This window comes from Micromys minutus (assembly GCF_963924665.1).
Source record: "Micromys minutus genome assembly, chromosome: 13".
NCBI classification, from domain to species: Eukaryota; Metazoa; Chordata; class Mammalia; order Rodentia; family Muridae; genus Micromys; species Micromys minutus.
Genome location: NC_137982.1, coordinates 40,256,846 through 40,276,355, shown reverse-complemented (window position 1 = coordinate 40,276,355; position 19,510 = coordinate 40,256,846). Strand labels below are relative to the sequence as shown.

Here is a 19,510-nt window from a genome sequence, read left to right as displayed (position 1 = left end):
TCCCCCATTGCCCAACCCACACTGTTGCATGTTTCTACTCAAGCCCCTGGCCCCCTGTGCTTCTCCCTGTTCCATACCAAATTCTGCCTTTTGTTCCCCCTTCTAAGTGGGAATGAAGCATCCAAACTTGGGCCTTTCTGCTTGTTACACTTCATAGGAATTGTATCATGGACGTTCTAAACTTTTTGGCAAATGTTCACTTATCAGTGAGTAGATACCATGTATGTCCTTTTGGATCTGGGTTACCACACTCAGGATGATAGGTTCTAGTTCCATCCATCTGCCTGCAACTCCCTGATTCTGTCTTTACAATTGCAAATTGCCACCTGCCTGTAAAGAGAAACTGGCTTAGAAAGTTACCTTGCTTGCTTAACTTTGTCACTCTACAAAAAAAAAAAAAAAAAAAAAAAAAAAAAAAAAAAAAAAAAAAATGCTTAGTTACCGGTGTATGTGGGTTCTTAGGAGTATTATTTTTCACCTTCAGTAGTAAAATGTTTTCATGTAAAGGTATTGGAGAACATACTGTTTTTTTAAGATTATTTGATAAAATCAAAATAAAATGTAATCATATTATGATTTTTGTAGTTTCTGTAAGACCTTGGTGGGCTCTATAAACTATGGAAGAAAACAGAGTTGTCGAAGCTTGCTCAGTTAAGTTTTGCTCCATCCATTCACAAATGCATGTATGTTTATGTATGTAAAGTAGCTGGGGCTTTGCTCCATTCACCCATTGTGTGAATATGAATGTATGTTTATATGTATGTATGTATGTATGTATGTATGTATGTGTGTGTGTGTGTGTGTACATGTAAGGTTGTTGGTGCTTGTTGAACATGGCTTCACCCACCAAGTGTGTGTGTGTGCGTGTGTGTGTGTGATTATTTCCCCCCTTCTTTCAGCCCCAGATAATCAAGCTTGACTCCCGCAGAGCAGTCTGCTGAGTGATCCATCACTGACCCTACACCCTCACCTTTATTTACTCTGACCTGATGAAGATGTCTTTCAACAGTGGAGACTGAGGCAGTCTAGCTGAGGTGTTTCATTAAGCTACAATTCGTGGACCAGCTTTAGATGGCTGAATTTCATGCTTCTATTCTCTATTGCCAGTATTTTTATAAAACAAAAAATTTTTTAAAGTAGTCTTAATTGAGAACAATTCATCCTATAATTGTCAAGGACATAACATCTTCACTCCTCAGCCATTTTGCTGTTCCCTTTCCTCATTATCGTAAAGATAAGGGGGCAGCTTATGCCCACACAAGGGTCCTTGGAGTATACTTTAAGGTAATTGTTCTTAGGCCTGAAATGTCAGGGGAGAGCCCGACTTCCAGAGCTTTCTGTGAGTTCAAAGAGCATATGATAACTTACTGATATGATGACTTCACACATGATCATATTTTATACATTTACTTTTTTACAGTTATAAAATTGAAAATGTTGACTTCCCCAGAGCCGAAGGGTCTTGTCCCATTTACGGCAGAATCACTTGATCTTATAGAAAATCACATTGCTAAAAAATGCAACGAAGAGCATGAAGAAGAAGATTTAAGACCAAACCCTGATTTAGAAGCAGGCAAAAAACTTCCATTTACCTATGGGACCCTTCCTCAAGGAGCCCTGTCAGAGCCCTTGGAAGATGTGGATCCATACTACTATGTAAAGAGAAATGTAAGTATTACTCATTATTATTGAAGTTATATTTTAATTCATTTATTTTTAGCCACTTGAAATATAATTGAGATAAGACTTAACAAAAATTAATAGAGAAGGCATTCCTTCATAATGAATTTTATGTGGGGTCAACATATTCAATATAGATTAAAAAATCCAGTAAAATATATGAGTAATATGTTATGGTTAATGACTTTAGTATATGTACTGTTATACCTTAATGTAAGTGACTATTGTGGAAATACGCTAATTACCTTTTTCTCATTATCAATTTTTAAATAATCATAAAATATTTAGAATATGGACAGGAATTCCAAATACCTTGATAACGTACTTGTCAATATAATGCATATTTTAATTCATTCATAAATTCAAAATTCAAACTTACCTCATTTCCAGAAAGACTTGAGGGACATACAAATTATGTATACACAGAAACACACAAACACTCAGATACACACAAACACACACACACACACACACACACACACACACACACACACACACATTCCCAGGACAAGCACAAATGCTAAGTATAAGAATATTTTTTGTTAAAAAATACAGAAATTTGAAGTGATGAAGCTAGAAGTGTTTTATTTGTTTGTTTGTTTTGAGAAAGTAAAAGTCTGTGAAGTGGGATGGATAGGGAGGTGGGGAGGATCTGGGAGGACTTGGCAAAGGGCAAAAAATATTATCAAAATGTGTTATATAAAAAATAAATCAAATATGAAATAATCTTAAAAACTCAAAATAAGATTCCAAGTGATTTAGGGTCCTAGCTGCTATGAGGTCTTTGGAAACCTGACAGGGCAATCGCTTGGACTATGAGGCCTACAAGGGTGGCATATTCCACTATGAAGCCTGCAAAGGTGATCTCATGCACTCTGAAGCCTACCAGGGTGACCTCATGCACTCTGAAGGCCTTATGAACTCAGAAGCCTTCAGGAGTGACCTCATGCACTCTGAAACCTACCAGGGTGACCTTATACACTCTGTATCCTGCCAGGGTGACCTCATGCACTATGAATCCTGCAAGGGTGACCTCATAGACTCAGTACTGTTCTCAGTTAGGTTACATTGTTTAAATATCTGGGTTGTATTTGACTTACTCTCTTCCATACATCATAGAGAAAATTAATCACAAAATTAACAAAACAATCGAAGATGGAACTAGAGAATACCATTCTGAGTGAGGTAACCCAGTCACAAAAGAGCAGACATAATATGCAGTCACTGATAATTGGATACTAGCCCCAGAAAGCTCTGAATACCCAAGAAAGAACTCACAGACCTTATAAAGCTCAAAAAGAAGGAAGACCAAAATGTGAAAGCCTCAGTCCTTCTTAGAAAAAAAGAAAAGAAAAAAAACTGTGTATTCATCATATATTATTATGTAACAAATTTTGTGAGCTATAATAATATTTTATAAAATGAATAAATTAATAAAAAGAAAAGATTATACTTGCAGCAACAAAAAATTAGAAAACAAGCACAGCACATGAAATAAGGAGATAAGCTGAAAGTCTGCATCTCTTCACAATGGCACACACATATGTTGAACTTCCCACGGAGTCTGCAGTTGCTTTGGAAGCTACTATAGAAAGGAGAATTTACACAGTGAGATGTATTATTTGTTTCTATTTGGATAGTTTAAATGTGGATTAGAAAATAAGAACGATAGCTGAACAAAACCTCACAGCAGTGACATGTTGAACTACACTAACCTAAGAATTGAGACCCAGAGTGGTTTCCAGTTAGAGCTGACCGGCATGGAGATGTGTTGGCAGTTGTATGTTCTTATAGCTTCTTTTTCATATGCATCTGCCAATATAAAGAACAATAAGTCATATCCCTTATATTATTATCAGACTACATAGTAGACATATAGTCTATAGTATTGTATGTAAGATTACTGCTAAACAAGGCCTTCTGGCCAGGCCTGTAATTCTCGAATGATTCAGATCCTCTGTGGTTTAAAGTTGAGTTCAAGGCCAGCCTTTACAACTTAATAAAATCTATTTTCAAAAGAAAAAAGAAAAAAAGAACCTTGGAATACATAGTGAAAGAGGGTTTGCCTAGCACATGTGAAGCCCTTGACGTAATCCCTGTTAAAAAGGAAGAAATTAACACGTAATTGTTTACTTATAACAATATAATAATTCTGTACTGTCATGTTATAAAATACGGCATTTTATCTTATTGTTTTCAGAATGTTTACTACTCATAATTTTTTCCACTGTTAACTGGATCAAACCCAGGGTTTGCTGAAGGCTGAGCAAACACTATCTCCAAGTTATATTACCAGACAGTAAATGTTAATGCACACCCCACATTAATGCTTTTATGAAGGGAAAGATATAGTTTATATTTATAATAGTAAATATATATTTATATATACTTCCAATGACAACATGTAGTATATATCACATATATTATAACATTCATTTATACATACAATTCTAAAAATATGTACACATATGAATGTACATAAGCTCACAGGTACATAAGTATAAATTAACCCACCCACTTGCATGTGTGTGTGTGTGTGTGTGTGTGTGGAGATGGAGCAATTTCTGTTTTAGAATATTTCTTTTACTATACTTACCAAGATTTAATGCTTTAGTATCCAAAACCCCTGTGTTTATATTATAAAAATTAATATTTTTAGAAAGGTTTGTGTTAATAATATTAAATAAGTTAAATTTTTACAAACATTAAGTTTTAGGGCTTACCTTTTAATTTTTTTATTTCTCATAAAATTTTATTTAAAATAGACTTATATCAAATATTCTCTTCTTTTCTCCCCTACAGTCCCACCCTCATAAATAATATATGCGATTGATACAAAACATTTGATCTTTGTTATAACACTTTGTTGATTTATTTTTGTGATATAAAATTAAAATTTTCACATTCATTAAGTTATGAGACAAAACCCCTCTGATACGTGCAAGTTCACACAACATCTGGAGAGTTTATGTTACATTAGTTCCAGATGCGATTCCATGGTACATGTCTCCCTTTAATCCATCACCAGAGGAAAAAAAAGGCTATAAACTATCAGGTAAGTCAACTACGACTGAAAACGGAAAAACTATGACTTCTTTTGCTTTAAATACAATTAAGCATCCCAACCAATGGAAATGTGGCAGCATTTCGAGCTGGTGAGCATTGGAAATGTGTGGCTTCAGCCTTTCATTCTTCATTAACTGTGTCTTCTGTGGTTTCTTACAGACTTTCATGGTCTTAAACAGAAACAGAGTCATCTTCCGGTTCAATGCAGTGTCCATCTTCTGCACATTGTCTCCCTTAAGCTCGCTCAGAAGAGCAGTTATCAAGGTTTTGGTGCATCCATATCCTTTCGAATGCTGGCTGGCTGTGTCTTCAGCACACTAAAAATAATTCCAGATGTTCTGTTATCCATCTGCTATTGTAATAATAGTTAATAAATGTTAATTCTCAGTTTTCAATTAGAATGACACGGATGTTCAATATTTGCAAAAGAATTTTGTCACTTGAATTTACAAATGAGATTATATAGTACATCTTTTCTAATGTGATTTCTTATCTGTTATTCCTTGACCATGGCTTACGCTTTTCCGCCTGCTGATTTTAATTAGTGTTCTCACGGACAGCATACTTATGTGCATGAGTAATCTACCAGAATGGATACCGGCAATAGAGTAAGTTACTTACTCCGGCTATATATAATAGAGTCTATAATTATATTTTAGCTTTAACATTTTGAAGATGTATTGCATTCCATTACAAAATATGTTATGGATTAAATCATAATACTATTTAACCACTAAAAATTTTAAAGCTTAAAAATGTATAAAAACAAGAGGCTCATTTCATTCACAGTTTTGAAGAGGCAAGAACAGGGCACTGCTGCTATTTCTTTACAAAGACAATTAGGTCCTCTCATCTCCATTCAACTGTGACCTCTGCAAACAGCAGAGGATCCTTGACAAGCAGCCATTTGTGTCTTGATACAATAATCTCATGAATGGTAGGAAGCCTGCCTCAGCTTTTCTATTACTCGTCTAGTGAATCCTGTGAAAACAGGTAGGCCATGGCCCCAGTGCCACAGGGACCCTCAAATAGGCCCCACTTCTCGAGTTCCATAAACGTTTGCCTCACCGTGATCAACATAAAGTTCTCAATACATAGACATAGTGTAGACTTACAAAGATAAACCACGTCGTAATATTTCTATCCTGTATGTACTGGTAAATTGGTGGGGCATAGTAATGAACATCGTGACTGGATTTTCTAAATAAAAAAAGTATGTACTTTATCAATTCATCAATTTGGGGATGATTTTTTTTTGCCCTTTCATCCTTCTTACTTATTTCCTGTTATTGTTAACTTATTTAGTTCGAGTTTTCGTGCTATCTCACTTACTTGCTCTTGAGGCCTGTCCCAGACTCTTGAATCCTAGAATTCTAACTTCATTTTACCACTTTAAATACCTAGAGTTCTATATAGACTAGGGGTTAATTATATAAATAATTGCATTTGTTGGGATGTTTAGGTCTTTTGCTATAGGTATATGCCCTGGATACTTGTGCATGAGGTTTTACCTCATGTTTGTTTTCTTTACTACTCAAAGTTTTATTTATTTCCACCTATTAAAATATTGTTCTTTTTATACTTTTCACTGTCCATGGAAATCTAAAACATCTGGTTTTTAGCAGAGTAATGGAACAGTACATTATGGGTTTCTGTTGGTGGTGGGTTTTGGCTCTTTTGGTTTTGTTGTTATTGTCAGGGTTTTTGTTTGTTTGCAAAAATATTTTTGGAAAATAAAGGTACTAGACAATAATTTTGAGCATTAACACTGTTCTTGAATCCAAGTGATTTGGCAAGGTAACTATGATACTGACTCATCAAAAACAAAATTCTTGAGTTTGTGTGTGTGTGTGTGTGTGTGTATGTGTGTGTGTGTATGTGTGTGTGTCTGTCTGTCTGTCTGTCTGTCTGTCTGTCTGTCTGTCTGAGTGTGTCTTTTCTCACATTTTATTACATTGGTGTTTAAATACTACCAAGTGAGTTATGGTAAAATTCCCATTTGGAGTACATTTGCTACAATTTGCTGGCATACTATAAAAATGTATATATAACCTCTGAATCAGAACTATTGGGAAGAAATAATTTATCAAATAGTTCACACAGGCATCACCAAGGCCCTCCAGCAGCTCTTTGCTAAGTTTCTAAGAGAACAACCTATGATTATTGTCTGATTGATTGTTTCCATCCTGCCACACAGATTAAATTTTACTTTCAAGATAACTTATGTTCCATAGTTGATTACTATGAGAGACATAATTTCAGAGTTGACATTATATTATCTTCGACAATTAATATTTGTGTGATTTTTTTTTCTGCAGGAATACTTTGCTTGGGATTTACTCATTTGAAATACTTGTAAAGCTCATTGCAAGAGGTGTCTGGGCTGGGTCATTTTCCTTCCTTGGGGATCTTTGGAACTGGCTTGATTTCAGTGTAACTTTGTTTGAGTGAGTAGTATTTTAATGATTTCAGTTACCGTGTGTCTTTCAGACAATTGTCTTTGGGTGGTCATTATAAATGAAAGGAATGGTGGTTTGCTTTCATATAAAAAATAAAATTCTCTTAGCAATATGCATTGTAAGTGTTTTTTATTTTACTTTTGTTGCTGCACACAGGATGGTCTTAAGATTTAGGGGAGGAATCTGACTTGCAGCTCAGTATTTACCCATTTTATATAGTTCATTGTCGGAGACCAGGAAATATGCTACATATCCAAATCAACTGTTTAAGTACGCACAGATCTTTCTGAAATATTAGCTATATTGCTAATTCTTATCTAACTTTTCAGTGCTTGTATTAATTCTATTCTTTTTCGAGAAATTGTAAATGATTAATAGAGCCAAATTTCTGTTCAAATTATTTTAAAAGAGATTCTACTTTAGGCCAAAAAAAAAAAGAAGATGAAAATGAAAAACCATTATGCTTAAACTTTACACACCAAGAAAACTTTGACAATTTCCAGGTTGCATCTTGTTTTACATGTACTTAATGCTCATTGTAACTAGTAAGATTTTAATGCATATTATCAAACCTTTAAAAAATCAAGTAGTGACAAAAATTTATTGACATATTTTATGCAAAAATGCTTAAAATCTGTACATTTATCTTTTTTTAAATAAAGTTGTTCAATTTATAAAAAATATTTTCAATAGCAGTGTCTACCATATGGTAAGAATAAAATGAAATGACTGGTATTATAACAATTATTGTCATTACAATTACTATTGCTACTTGAGTTCTCATTTCTGTTATTAACACTTACCTAACCTGAGTGACAGAAAGCCTATGTTGTGTGCATGCACATATCTATGAAGTCTGAATACATTGATCCATTAAATTCCTAAAAATTTCCTTTAAATTAGGAAATACCTTCTACTCTGCAACTGAGCTAATTGTGGCATATCACATCTACCCCAAGTCCTGTCACACAGTTAGTAACCAGTGGATATTATTTCTACATTGACATTCTACCCACAGAGGATATTCACGTACACAAAATGCACACTGCCTTTTGCATTCATGGCTTTTTACCATCAGGTACCTGACTAAACACTTAATATTAATCGTATTCCTATTTAAAAAAGAAACAGCAAGTAGATTTTCTCATTTTTGTTGTCATTTTTGTGATAAAGTAACATTTTATGAACACATTATAGTTTGATGTTTCACTGAAATTTAGCACAGAGTGAAAGTGTTTTAAGCTCAGCCCGAATGTGTCAACTATTACTACACAGGGCTTCCTTGTCCAGAGCAAATTTGTCTGTCAACCAATAATAATTCTATTTCTAAGTGGAATCATGGGAGCAAGGGACATCCTCAGAAATATAATTTGATAGGAGCTTTTACAGACCATGAGCTCAATGACTTATAATTAACTGTCCTTCACTCCCACAGGCTTATCACAAGGTTTTCATCTCTAAGCCCCCTTCTAATGCTTAAAACTGTACGAACCCTGCGAATTTTGAAGATCATTCCTTTAGACCATGGTAAGAAATGCTATTGAATCCATTATCTCCATTGTGTGTTCATGGAGTTACCTGAATTGCCTTATTATTACTTAGATAAAAGAGGTTAAATTAAACAATGTCTCCACTTTAAGTTATCCAAAAGTCATGGAAACTTTAAATCTATTTGTCAACAAAGAAATTCAAGAAAAACAAATACATTAAATTGTTGTTAGATGGTGTGACATGTGATACAAAATTATAGATTAAAACTAGCCATACTTTTATTTTATTTTCAGTTATCCTTACTAATTGTAAAAGAACTTATATTCTATAATCTCCGTGGAAAACAGATAGACTCTAATGTTTCTTTTGCCTCCATGTTGCCTCATTTCACGAAGAAACCATTTTAAATGAATTAACATAGTCTAATATAATGATCAGCTCGTTGCATCAGAAACATAGATGAACAAATTTGTCACCTTACACAGTGTCACACTTGACAAAAATAGAATAAGTACACTAATTGAAAGGTCAATTCCAGCAGTTTGCCAGACAACCCTGTCTATCTTGGTAGCCTGGCCAAGGTGAGTATAGATTTATTCCAATCTTTATTGCTTATATTGATGTAGCTCACAGTAAATATATGTAAATCTTTTATTTATATAGTTTACATGATAATATAACTTGGAAAAGATACCAAAGAGCTCAAGAGATTTAAGAAATAGACAAGAGAAATATATACAGATTCTTTACTGATAACATAAGGAACCTAAGACAGATCTAGGGAAGGATACTGTTGAGGCATAGGAAGTGTCAGGATAGAGACTGAAGATACAGTTATGTTTAACTGTGAGGTGAAAGGGCAGAAACTGAGTCAGATTGGAAGCTATAGGTTTAGAGCCATAAGGTGAGCCCAGAGCCAGGCCGATTTCAGTTGCATACATTGCATTCATAATGGAAGAACTGAGCCTGACTGAGGCACCAGGGATCATTGGTTCTCTGTCTGTTTGTCCTTACCAAGCACCAGTACCCATAGCACTGCACTTTCTAGCACTTTATGGGCTCTGGTGATGGACTTAACCCTTTCTTCAGTCCAGCATATTCTGTAAAGTCTTGGGCCTGGCTTTCCTGACATGACTTTAATATGGCAATGCACACTTACATTCTCAACTTACCCAGGTAAATTCAAATAGCAATATAATTTATGCTCCCCATGATAAGTCATATTTCATTCTGTTGGTGCTAGGAAGATAGCATTGTTTACCACAAACATCTCTACCCTCAAAATGTAGTTCAAAAGTACTAATGAAATAGAGTCTGTCTTGGTTAAGGCATTTCTTGAAAAACTACTGTTTTACATTATCTGGAACAGAGTATGGCTTATCCTGATATCAGCTAATACAATCTCCCTTATACTCAATACATAACAAATAGATATAGAAAAATGGTTAGTCAGGGATGTTCTCAAGAAAAAAGTGGAGAGCTGTGATACTGTCAATGAAGGATGGTGAGGATCAGCTACAGCTTCTATTTTTTGAATGTGCAGGCAGATGCTCTACTCACCTGTACCTTTTTATGAGTCCTTAGAAAAAGAAAACAGAGTCTAGAAAGGTCACTAGAATGTTGTGAATCATAAATTATGATGAAACCATTTGGTAAGGACACCTAAGGGTGTCTGCAATGTATCATTCTAAACATGAGAGAGAGAGAGTGAGAGAGAGGGGGGGGGAGAGGGAGGGAGAGAGAGAGACAGAGACAGAGACAGAGACAGAGACAGAGACAGACAGAGAGAGAGAAGAGAAAACAAATTAAGGAAAGAAGTAAAGAAGAATAGAAAGAGAGGAGGGAGGGAAAAGGAAGGAAGTAAATAAGGAAGGAAGGAAAATAGGAAGGAAACAGAGTCTAACAAGTTTACTGACAACACTAAAGTTTCAACACAAAGTGTCAAAAGTGAGATCTAGAGGTGGTTTTCTAATCAAAACACTGTGCAAAACATATATCCACATTATGAACTTAAAATTCCAGATAAGCCGTCAAGACTAGACTACAGGTGTAATAAAGAACCAACAAGTAAATATTTAAAACACTGACTTGTATACATTAAGTAGGGATATTTTAGGATTTTTGAATTACAACCCAATGAATATGCTAGATGAAAGTATTTTTTGCATGCAACCCAACCCAAGCCAGAAAAGGAGCTATATAGTTCTGTTCTTTAGGGTACATAGCACCTTTAACTTTCTTTGTACCTAGGAAACAACGAGACCATAAAATGGCAGGATTTTCATCTTGGCCAGAGGAATTTTTAAGAAAGATTAGAAAGTTTTTGTCAATTCAAGAAAGAGCTGAGAGTGGACGTTTCATGGGTGTATCTTCCTTGTCCAAGGAAAGTAGGGCATCTGCCAACAATATAGAGTATACGAACTGATAGGGAAAGAGAGAAAGAGAAGTATATCATTCAAAAGAAAGTAATTTCATCTGTACATTGAATAGAAGCAATAACAAAAAAAACCATATGGAATGGTGACTTTTATTCATTCTTAAAACTATTTTTAGTCTTTAAATTTTGTTTTGCATTGATCATTTATTGATTACACCCATCCACCACCCTCCCTCCAACTCACTCTAGAGCAACACCCCATCCCCATAACAGTATTTCTTGTGTCCTTAATACAATCTTGAGTCCAACCGGTGCTGACTAGGTGTGCATGGGTGTGCATGTGTGCATGGGTGTGTGGCTCTTCAGTGGGGCATAGCATGGTTATTATGTATGTCAAGTTTCAGAAGCTGTGCTTAGCATCCTAAGATGTGGACCAGACTGTGCCAGTCTGACTTGAGGCTTTCCACAGGGAGAACAATGGGGCTAGATTCTGTCAGGCAGATTACGAAACTTAGATATGACTTAGTCATACATTTTAAAGATGATAAAGTGATATAAGTTATAATAGGCTGTATAAATATAAAGTGGTCATATGAATAATTATTATCAATACATCAAACAAATCCAGAGTTTGAAGGAAGACTAAAGAGGTTCTATCTCAGCTGATTATTGAGGTTGATAAATAAATGAGAAAAAAAAAAAACTGCATTCCATATTCTGCATGATTGACCTTGAAAAAGGCATCATTGTAGATATATGTTTCTTTGAGTTTTTAACCAAAGGATGCCTTTAAAAGCAGAAACATATCTTTGCTAGATAATTCAGACACAGTATTTTTCCATTAGTTTATATACTTATTCACTTTACATCCTGATGTCAGGCCCCCCGACTCTACTCCCAGTCCCTCACTAACATGCAGCCCATCCCCCTTCCCCATCCCCATCCCTTCCCCTATGAGATGGCTGATTCTCTCCCACTGGGTTCCAACCCACCCCGGCACATCAAGGCACTGCAGGCTAATGAACATCCTCTCCCACTGAGGCCACACAAGGCAGGCCAGTTAGGGGAGCAGGATCCACAGACAGACAACAGATTCAGGGTCAGCTTCTGCTCCAGTTATTGGGGAACTCACAAGCAGAATGAGCTGCACATCTGCTACATATAGGCAGGGGGCCTCGATCTAACCAATGGATGTTCTTTACTTGCCGTTTCTGTGTCTGGTATCCCACAAGGGCCTAAGGTAATCAACTTGTTGGTCTTTCTATGGAATTCCTATCCTGGTCCTTCCATTCTTCTCCCAACCCTTCCACAAAACTCCCTAAGCTCCTTCTACTGTTTGTAGTTTACTGCATCCGGTTCAGTCAGCTACTGGGTGGAACCTTTCAGAGGACAGCTATGCTAGGTTCCTGTTCATAAGCAAAGCATAACAGTATCATTAGTAGTGTCAGGGATTGGTACCTGCTCACAGGATGGGTCTCAAGCTAAGCCAGTCATTGGTTGACCATTCAGCTCTACTCTGTCTTTGCCATTTTACCTTTATAGGCAAGACAAATTTTAGGCTGAAAGTTTTGTAGGTGGGTTGCTATCCTTATCCCTCTACTGGGAGTCTTTCCTGGCTACAGGAAGTGGACACTTCAGGTTCTATATTCCTAGAGTCTCCCCAATCCCAGGTCTCTGGCATGTCCTAGAGATGCCCTCCACCTGCAGAGAAGGGATGAATAGGGGAACAAGAGTTGAGTTGGATCAAGTGTAGGGAGAACTGGGAAAAGAGAGATCTGAGAGTTAACAAACACAGTATTTTATTTTATTTACTATTTTTTATCATTTCATTCATTTACATCTCAAATGATAACCACTTCCTAGTTTCCCCTCCATAAGCCCTATCCTACAACCTCACTCTCCTCTCTCCTTTTTGCCTCTATGAGGATGCTCTCCCACTCATCTACCCTCTCCTACTTCACCCCTTTAGCGTCCCCCCTATGCTGGGGCATCAAACCTCCACAGTACCAAGGGCCTCCCCTTCCTCTAAAGTTAGACAAGTCCATTCTCTGCTACTTATGTATCTGGAGCCATGGGTCCCTCCCTGTACACTACTTAGTTGGTTGTCTAGTCCCTGGGAGCACTGGGTGGATCAGCAGCTGATGTTGTTCTTCCTATGAAGTTGCAATCCTCAGCTCCTAGAGTCCTCTGCTAGCTCCCCCAATAGGGTCCCTGAGCTCAGTCTGAGAGTTGGTTCCAAGTACCCACATCTGCACTGGTCAGTTGCTAGATGAGCCTCCCATGGAGCAGTCATACCAGATTTCTGCCAGCAAGTGCCTCTTGGCCACTGCAACAGTGTCAGGTTTGCTGTCTGCAGACAGGATGGATCCCCAGGTGGGGCAGACCTCAGATGGTGTTCCTTCAGACACTGCTCCATTTTATTCCCTCTTTTTATTTGAGGCAGAAACATTTTTTGTGAACCAGTGCCTATCTGCTTTTCTCTACTGCTTTAAGAGTCTAGGTATTGACAAGCCAGCAGTTCAACTATACACCCACTTAAAATAATGTTTCTGATTTCACAAAGTAGCATTAAATATCTCATAAGCAACAACAACACAGAACCCTCTAGCCGTGACTTGGGCTCTTTTTTTAGACCCAGACAGTAGAACTTCAAATGAAAGACAGGCTTATTGGCTGCAAAGGGATAGGCATTTGCCACAGGAGAGGTTTTCTGAAACTGCTTTGTCAGAAATAAGTTTTTCTTCTTGAGTAAAGAACAGATGTCTTTCTCTCCAGGCCTGCAGTCTATTGTGGTGACATTAGCCCAGTGTTTGAAGAAACTGTTTGGTGCCATTGTCCTAGCTCTGCTTTTTCTGACTGTGTTTTCACTACTTGGAATGGGTCTCTTCATGGGCAACCTGAAGCACAAATGTCTGCGATGGCCCCAAGAAAGTGATAATGATACACTGCACAACAGAACTGGGAGCCTGCTCTCTGTCCCAGGTAAGAGTCGCTCCATGAAATGACAGAAGCCTCTGTTTCTGGGAAATTATAAATCCTGTAATTACACTCAAGAACTAATTTGAATCTGTTTTTCTTTCTTTCTTTTTTAATCAAAATAACAAATTTCACAATTTTCAGACAGTTACTCAGGAGAACATAAATTTTGTAAAGTCAGTTAAACTTAATTTTTAATTTTATTCCAGAGAGACTAAAGTTCATCGGGTGTTTTTAGCCACTGTTTAAATAACTGTTTACCTAAGAGTAAACTTTAAATTTTTATTGGATATTCTCTGTATTTTCATTTCAAATATTATCCCCTTTTCTCCCAATCCAATCTTCCCTCCCACTCTGATTGCCTCCATGAGGATGTTCTCTCTCCCAACCACCCTCTCCCACCTCAATGCCTTTGTGTTCCCCTACACTGGGAAAATGAGCCTTTGCTGAAACAAAGAACTCTCCTCCCATTGATGCCAGCGAATGCTATTCTCTGCTGCATATGCACCTGGAGTGATGGGTCTCTTTATAAGGACTCATTGGTTGGTGTTTAACCTCCTGGGAGCTGTAGTGTGTTTGGTTAGTTGATAATTTTGTTTTTCCCATGGAGTTGCAGACCCTTTCAGACCCTCCTTCAGTCCCTTCTCTGGTTACTTCATTGGGGTCCCCATGTTCAGTCTGAAGGTTAGCTATAAGCATCCTCATCTATCTCAATGTGACTCTAGCAGAGCCTGTGAGGAGGCATTCATATCAGGCTCTTGCCAGTGAGCACTTCTTGGCATCAGCAATAGTGCTTGGGTTTCTGGCTGGATATGAGGTGGATCCCCAGGTGACGCAGTCTCTGGATGATCTTGTCTCCAATCCCTGCTCCTCTGCTTGTCCCTATATTTCCTCCCATGAGTGTTTTGTTCTCCCTTCTAAGAAGTACTGAGGCATCCACCTACTGGCCTTCCTACTCTTTGAGGTCCATAAGTTTTGTGAATTGTTTCTTGGGTATTTTAAGCTTTTGGGGCTAGTATCTGCTTATAAGAGAGTGCATGCCATGAGTGTTCTTTTGTGAGTTACCTCACTTATGATGATAACTTCTACTTCCATACATTTGCCTAGGTAGAGTAAACTTTTATTTTATCTGTTACAATGTATGAGATTTCTCTGAAAGTCACATAGTCATCTTAATATGAAAATAAAGTTATAAGATTTTGGTTACCGGTGTGTTCTTAAGACTTTTTGTAGTTCTACCTTTTAAAGAAAGGAAAACAATTGAAACATAAGATAACAAATAATGTAATTTCTTACCTTTTGGACATCAGTAAATAAACTTATGCTCATTATAACTTTTCAAAAGAGGCATAAGAATGACTGTGTTACCATTAGCAACATTATTGGATGATGCTTCGAGGTTTTAGAACTGCTTGGCAGAGAAGCTGGGATTTTAGCCAAGCTAAGAGTATACTAAGATCATACATCTTTTAACTAGCAATAAACTCATATTGGACTCTTCTCTCATATTAGATCTCTGTTGACAATATTTTGGAATGTGTCTATGTTTTTCTCAAAAAATATTTAATCCTTCAAACTAATGCAGCTGTTTATGTTAATTTCACTTATTTTTCATGCTTTATTAACACTGGCATAAACTGTAACAGTTGAGCTCCGTGACCAACTGCACAGTGATTATTTTGCAGTATGAACTGTAAGTACATGAACACAATAGGGGTTTTATTTCTTATCTATTTACATCCAAAAGCAATTTTAGGACAGAAGATCAAGGGAGATGCACATTAATTCCTGATTTTTACTGAATAACTCATTGGTTTATTTTTTAAATAAAATCTTCTATTCATTTAAGGTAAACAAATATTACTACTTTACTGGTTATTGAAAAAATAACCAACCTACCAACAAACCAGAACTCTGATTCTTTCCATCGATGTTGACGCACAATGTTGTAATCTTGAAGACTGTCTTAGTGCAACACTGTTGTAACGCCTGGAAATATTTCCCATTCCATCAATGACATGCTAAGAACTAGAGAAAATGTTATATATATACATATATATATATATATATATATATATATATATACACACATATATATATATGATGTCAATATTTCCCATTCCATCAATGACATACTAAGAACTAGAGAAAATGTTATATATATATATATATATATAATGTCAATATTTTCCATTCCATCAATGACATACCAAGAACTAGAGAAAATGTTATATATATATACACATATATATATATATATGATGTCAATATTTTCCATTCCATCAATGACATACCAAGAACTAGAGAAAATGTCATATATATATATATATATATATATATATATATATATATATATGATGTCAATATTTCCCACTCCATTAATGACGTAGTAAGAACTAGAGAAAATATTATATACACACACATATATATATATGATGTCAATATTTCCCATTCCATTAATAATGTAGTAAGAACTAGAGAAAATATTATATATATACATATATATATATGATGTCAATATTTCCCATTTCATCAATGACATACTAAGAAGCAGAGAAAATGTTATATATATATATATATATATATATATATATATATATATATATATACATATATATATGATGTCAATATTTCCCATTCCATCAATAATGTACTAAGAACTAGAGAAAATGTTTTAGATATAAGATATTTAACACAAATTGAATTGAATCTGGAACAGATGGTGTGATGTTCCTAAACCTGCATATTCCTAGCCATAGTACCTAATATCTGCAACCATAATGCATTCTTATTAACAACAGCTTAGCATGTGCCAACAAATTATGTAGACTATGAAGAATATTAGTAAAGTTTGTGGTTGCCATTACTATGTAACTAGCACTAGGTACTAAATACTGAAATCCTGGCTCAAGTTGGAAAGAGGCCAAGGACTCTGGCCTCAGTTCTGGAATATCATCGAGAACACACCTTCAAAAGCAGTTCTCAGCTTGCTAAGAAAGATTGGGTATTTTTCTTCAGTCAAAATGTCATGTGTGGCTGTTTTATTCATTTTCCTGAACTCTGACTTCAATATTCTATTCCTCCAGTGCTCAACAATTTCAGTTCCAGAACAACAAAGCACCTGAGTTCTCAATGGTCCCTGGCTTGTTCATGAAACAGCAGAGTAAAGAGCAAAAGATTGCTCTTTTTCTCTAGGTCGTGGACAGATGTGCATCTCCTATAAAAAGCCAGATGGGCCTCATGTGGCTGACTCAAGATGAAACATAGAACCTTATTTCTTTCTTATGTTTTCAGAAAGAGAAAACTTCTACTATATGGAAGGTGCAAGATATGCTCTCCTCTGCGGCAACAGGACAGATGCTGGGTAGGTAGGACCAATGCTTTCCTCTTGCTTGTCTTTAACACTCATTGAATGAATATGTGTTTTGCTTCTGTTCTCCTTTGCCTATGTTTTCTCACTTTGTTATCAAAGCTATTCGGGGGAGCTGCTTTGTTCTTTATGAGAAGTTTCTCAAAAAAAATTCCATAGATTGCAAATGTTAGTAACAAAAGTATGTATTTCTTAGTTTGGCAGATTTGAGACTAGCTCTATTGGCTCATAGGTTGTGCCTTTTTTATCTGTAGCCTCATAACAGAAGTGGGCAAAGCCTTTCAGATTTCCTCTGTATACACGTTAAATTAACAACACATATGAAGCCTCATTTTTGGTCTAGTTTGTCATTAAGAGCTCCACCCAGTACTACCATAACCTTAAGGTAGAATTCCAAAATATCGACTTTAAGCAAAAGCAGAAATGTGTATTATGAAATACCATTAACTCAATTTTCTAGACAAGCAATAGGTAAATTAGGAGAGGGGCTTATTGTAGCTTAAGAAGAATTCCAACAAAGATGTGGTTTATATTTTGTACATTCCAGCACCTGCAATCAACAAAAAGGTAATGTAAATCAGCTCTTAGTTTAAGAGCTTTTCAGGAAAGTACGTTATACATATACTGCTACTTTATTTACTTGGTGTCTATGTGTATTTTATATATGTATTTCACACTAATAGAATTACTTCTCCAAAACAGTAGTTATTCAGAAAGGTCTTCTCATGTGTTACTACTAGAGACTCTCTTTATTACATATCTATAATGAAAGGGGGCTGGGGTATGGCCATGGCACCCAGGAAGGTCAAATGTTCACTTGCAGGAGTTGATTCTCTCTTCTACCATGTGAGTCCAGAGACTTGAGGTTAGGTGGTAAGGCCTGTCAGCAAGTGACTGAATTCTCTTAGGCTCTTCACTGCCTCTATCCTATAGAGTATAAGGGAACAAATAAGGAAATAGCAACAAGCCACTGCCCAACCTTGTTGATTTATAAGTGGTCCTTATTGCTTTGCTCTCGGTAGAGATGATATGCCACCCATTTCTCATAGTCCCCTTTCCTTTTTGTTCTTAACCCTTACATTCAGGGAAATAATTAAATCCCTGTGGAAGGTAAAGCACCCTTGTAGAGTTGATCTACACATTTGAGTGATTTAGAAGATTCATTGCTTAGTTTCTATTTTATTCTCAAAACCAGCCTTTGGGGCCTTCTGTTTGTAACCGTTTATTGTGAAGCTCTCTACTTTCAATACTTTCCATATACTTTATGAAGGCATCTGGCTATGAATGTTAGGAATACATTGTTGTATTTCAAGGCAATTAATAAAAAACAGGTGGTATATCACCTCCAACACCATAGTTACCAGCACCATAAGCTACCCCAAACTAGGAGATGAATATAACACCCAACATGCCTCTGCTCTGAGTCTTAGGATTTCAGTCTAGCAAGCCCCTATGTACAAGCGCATTAAACCTCTTCTTCCATTACATGTCTAAGGCCTATGCCATGGCCAACCCCACAATAATGTGGAGAGAGAAACTACACAAAGCTTTGGAGAGAAGAAAATAGAATATATTGAGCCAATACCATAACAATGAGCCACAGTACTCTAACGCTACATAGATAAACGTTTGGGAACTCCCTGGAAGGAAAGAAAATTAATATTTAATGTGCTCTTTCCCCCAAGTGCTCTGCTCTTCAATTATTAATGTGACAAATGTTTTCTCACCCTTAAATAATGGGGACTAAGAGTCTGAGGTGAGATTGCTTGAAGATTAAGCCTTCAAATATTGGAGTTTATTTTTAACAGTGCTATTTTCTAAGATTTATACTTGCACTATGACATTCAAAGATTCTTATGTTCCTCTCCCTTCACCCCCCCTCTCTCCTCTCTCTCTCTCTCTCTCTCTCTCTCTCTCTCTCTCTCTCTCTCTCTCTCTCTCTCTCTCTCTCTCTCTCCCCTCTCTCTCCCTGCCTTTCCTCTTGTCTTCTTACTTTTACTGTGTTATGGCTTGAACTAAAATACTCAAATTACTAGGCAAACAGTTTACCACTGAGTCTGAGTTACACTTTGAGCTTCTTGAATTTGATTT

At 36.3% G+C, this 19,510-nt stretch overlaps 1 protein-coding gene across 1 annotated transcript in view; it reads left to right on the top strand.

Moving 5' to 3' along the window:
- Window positions 1–1,434: 1,434 nt before the first annotated feature.
- SCN7A (sodium voltage-gated channel alpha subunit 7) overlaps window positions 1,435–19,510 on the top strand; it is a gene marked incomplete at both ends in the record, with an annotated part of 61,526 nt that continues 43,450 nt past the window's right edge. Inside the window, 7 exons of the mRNA XM_080927292.1 lie at window positions 1,435–1,668; window positions 4,906–5,025; window positions 5,266–5,354; window positions 7,065–7,193; window positions 8,641–8,732; window positions 13,849–14,055; window positions 17,344–17,413. Coding sequence (XP_080783418.1) covers window positions 1,435–1,668; window positions 4,906–5,025; window positions 5,266–5,354; window positions 7,065–7,193; window positions 8,641–8,732; window positions 13,849–14,055; window positions 17,344–17,413 — 941 coding nt within the window. The remainder of the gene's footprint in view (window positions 1,669–4,905; window positions 5,026–5,265; window positions 5,355–7,064; window positions 7,194–8,640; window positions 8,733–13,848; window positions 14,056–17,343; window positions 17,414–19,510) is intronic.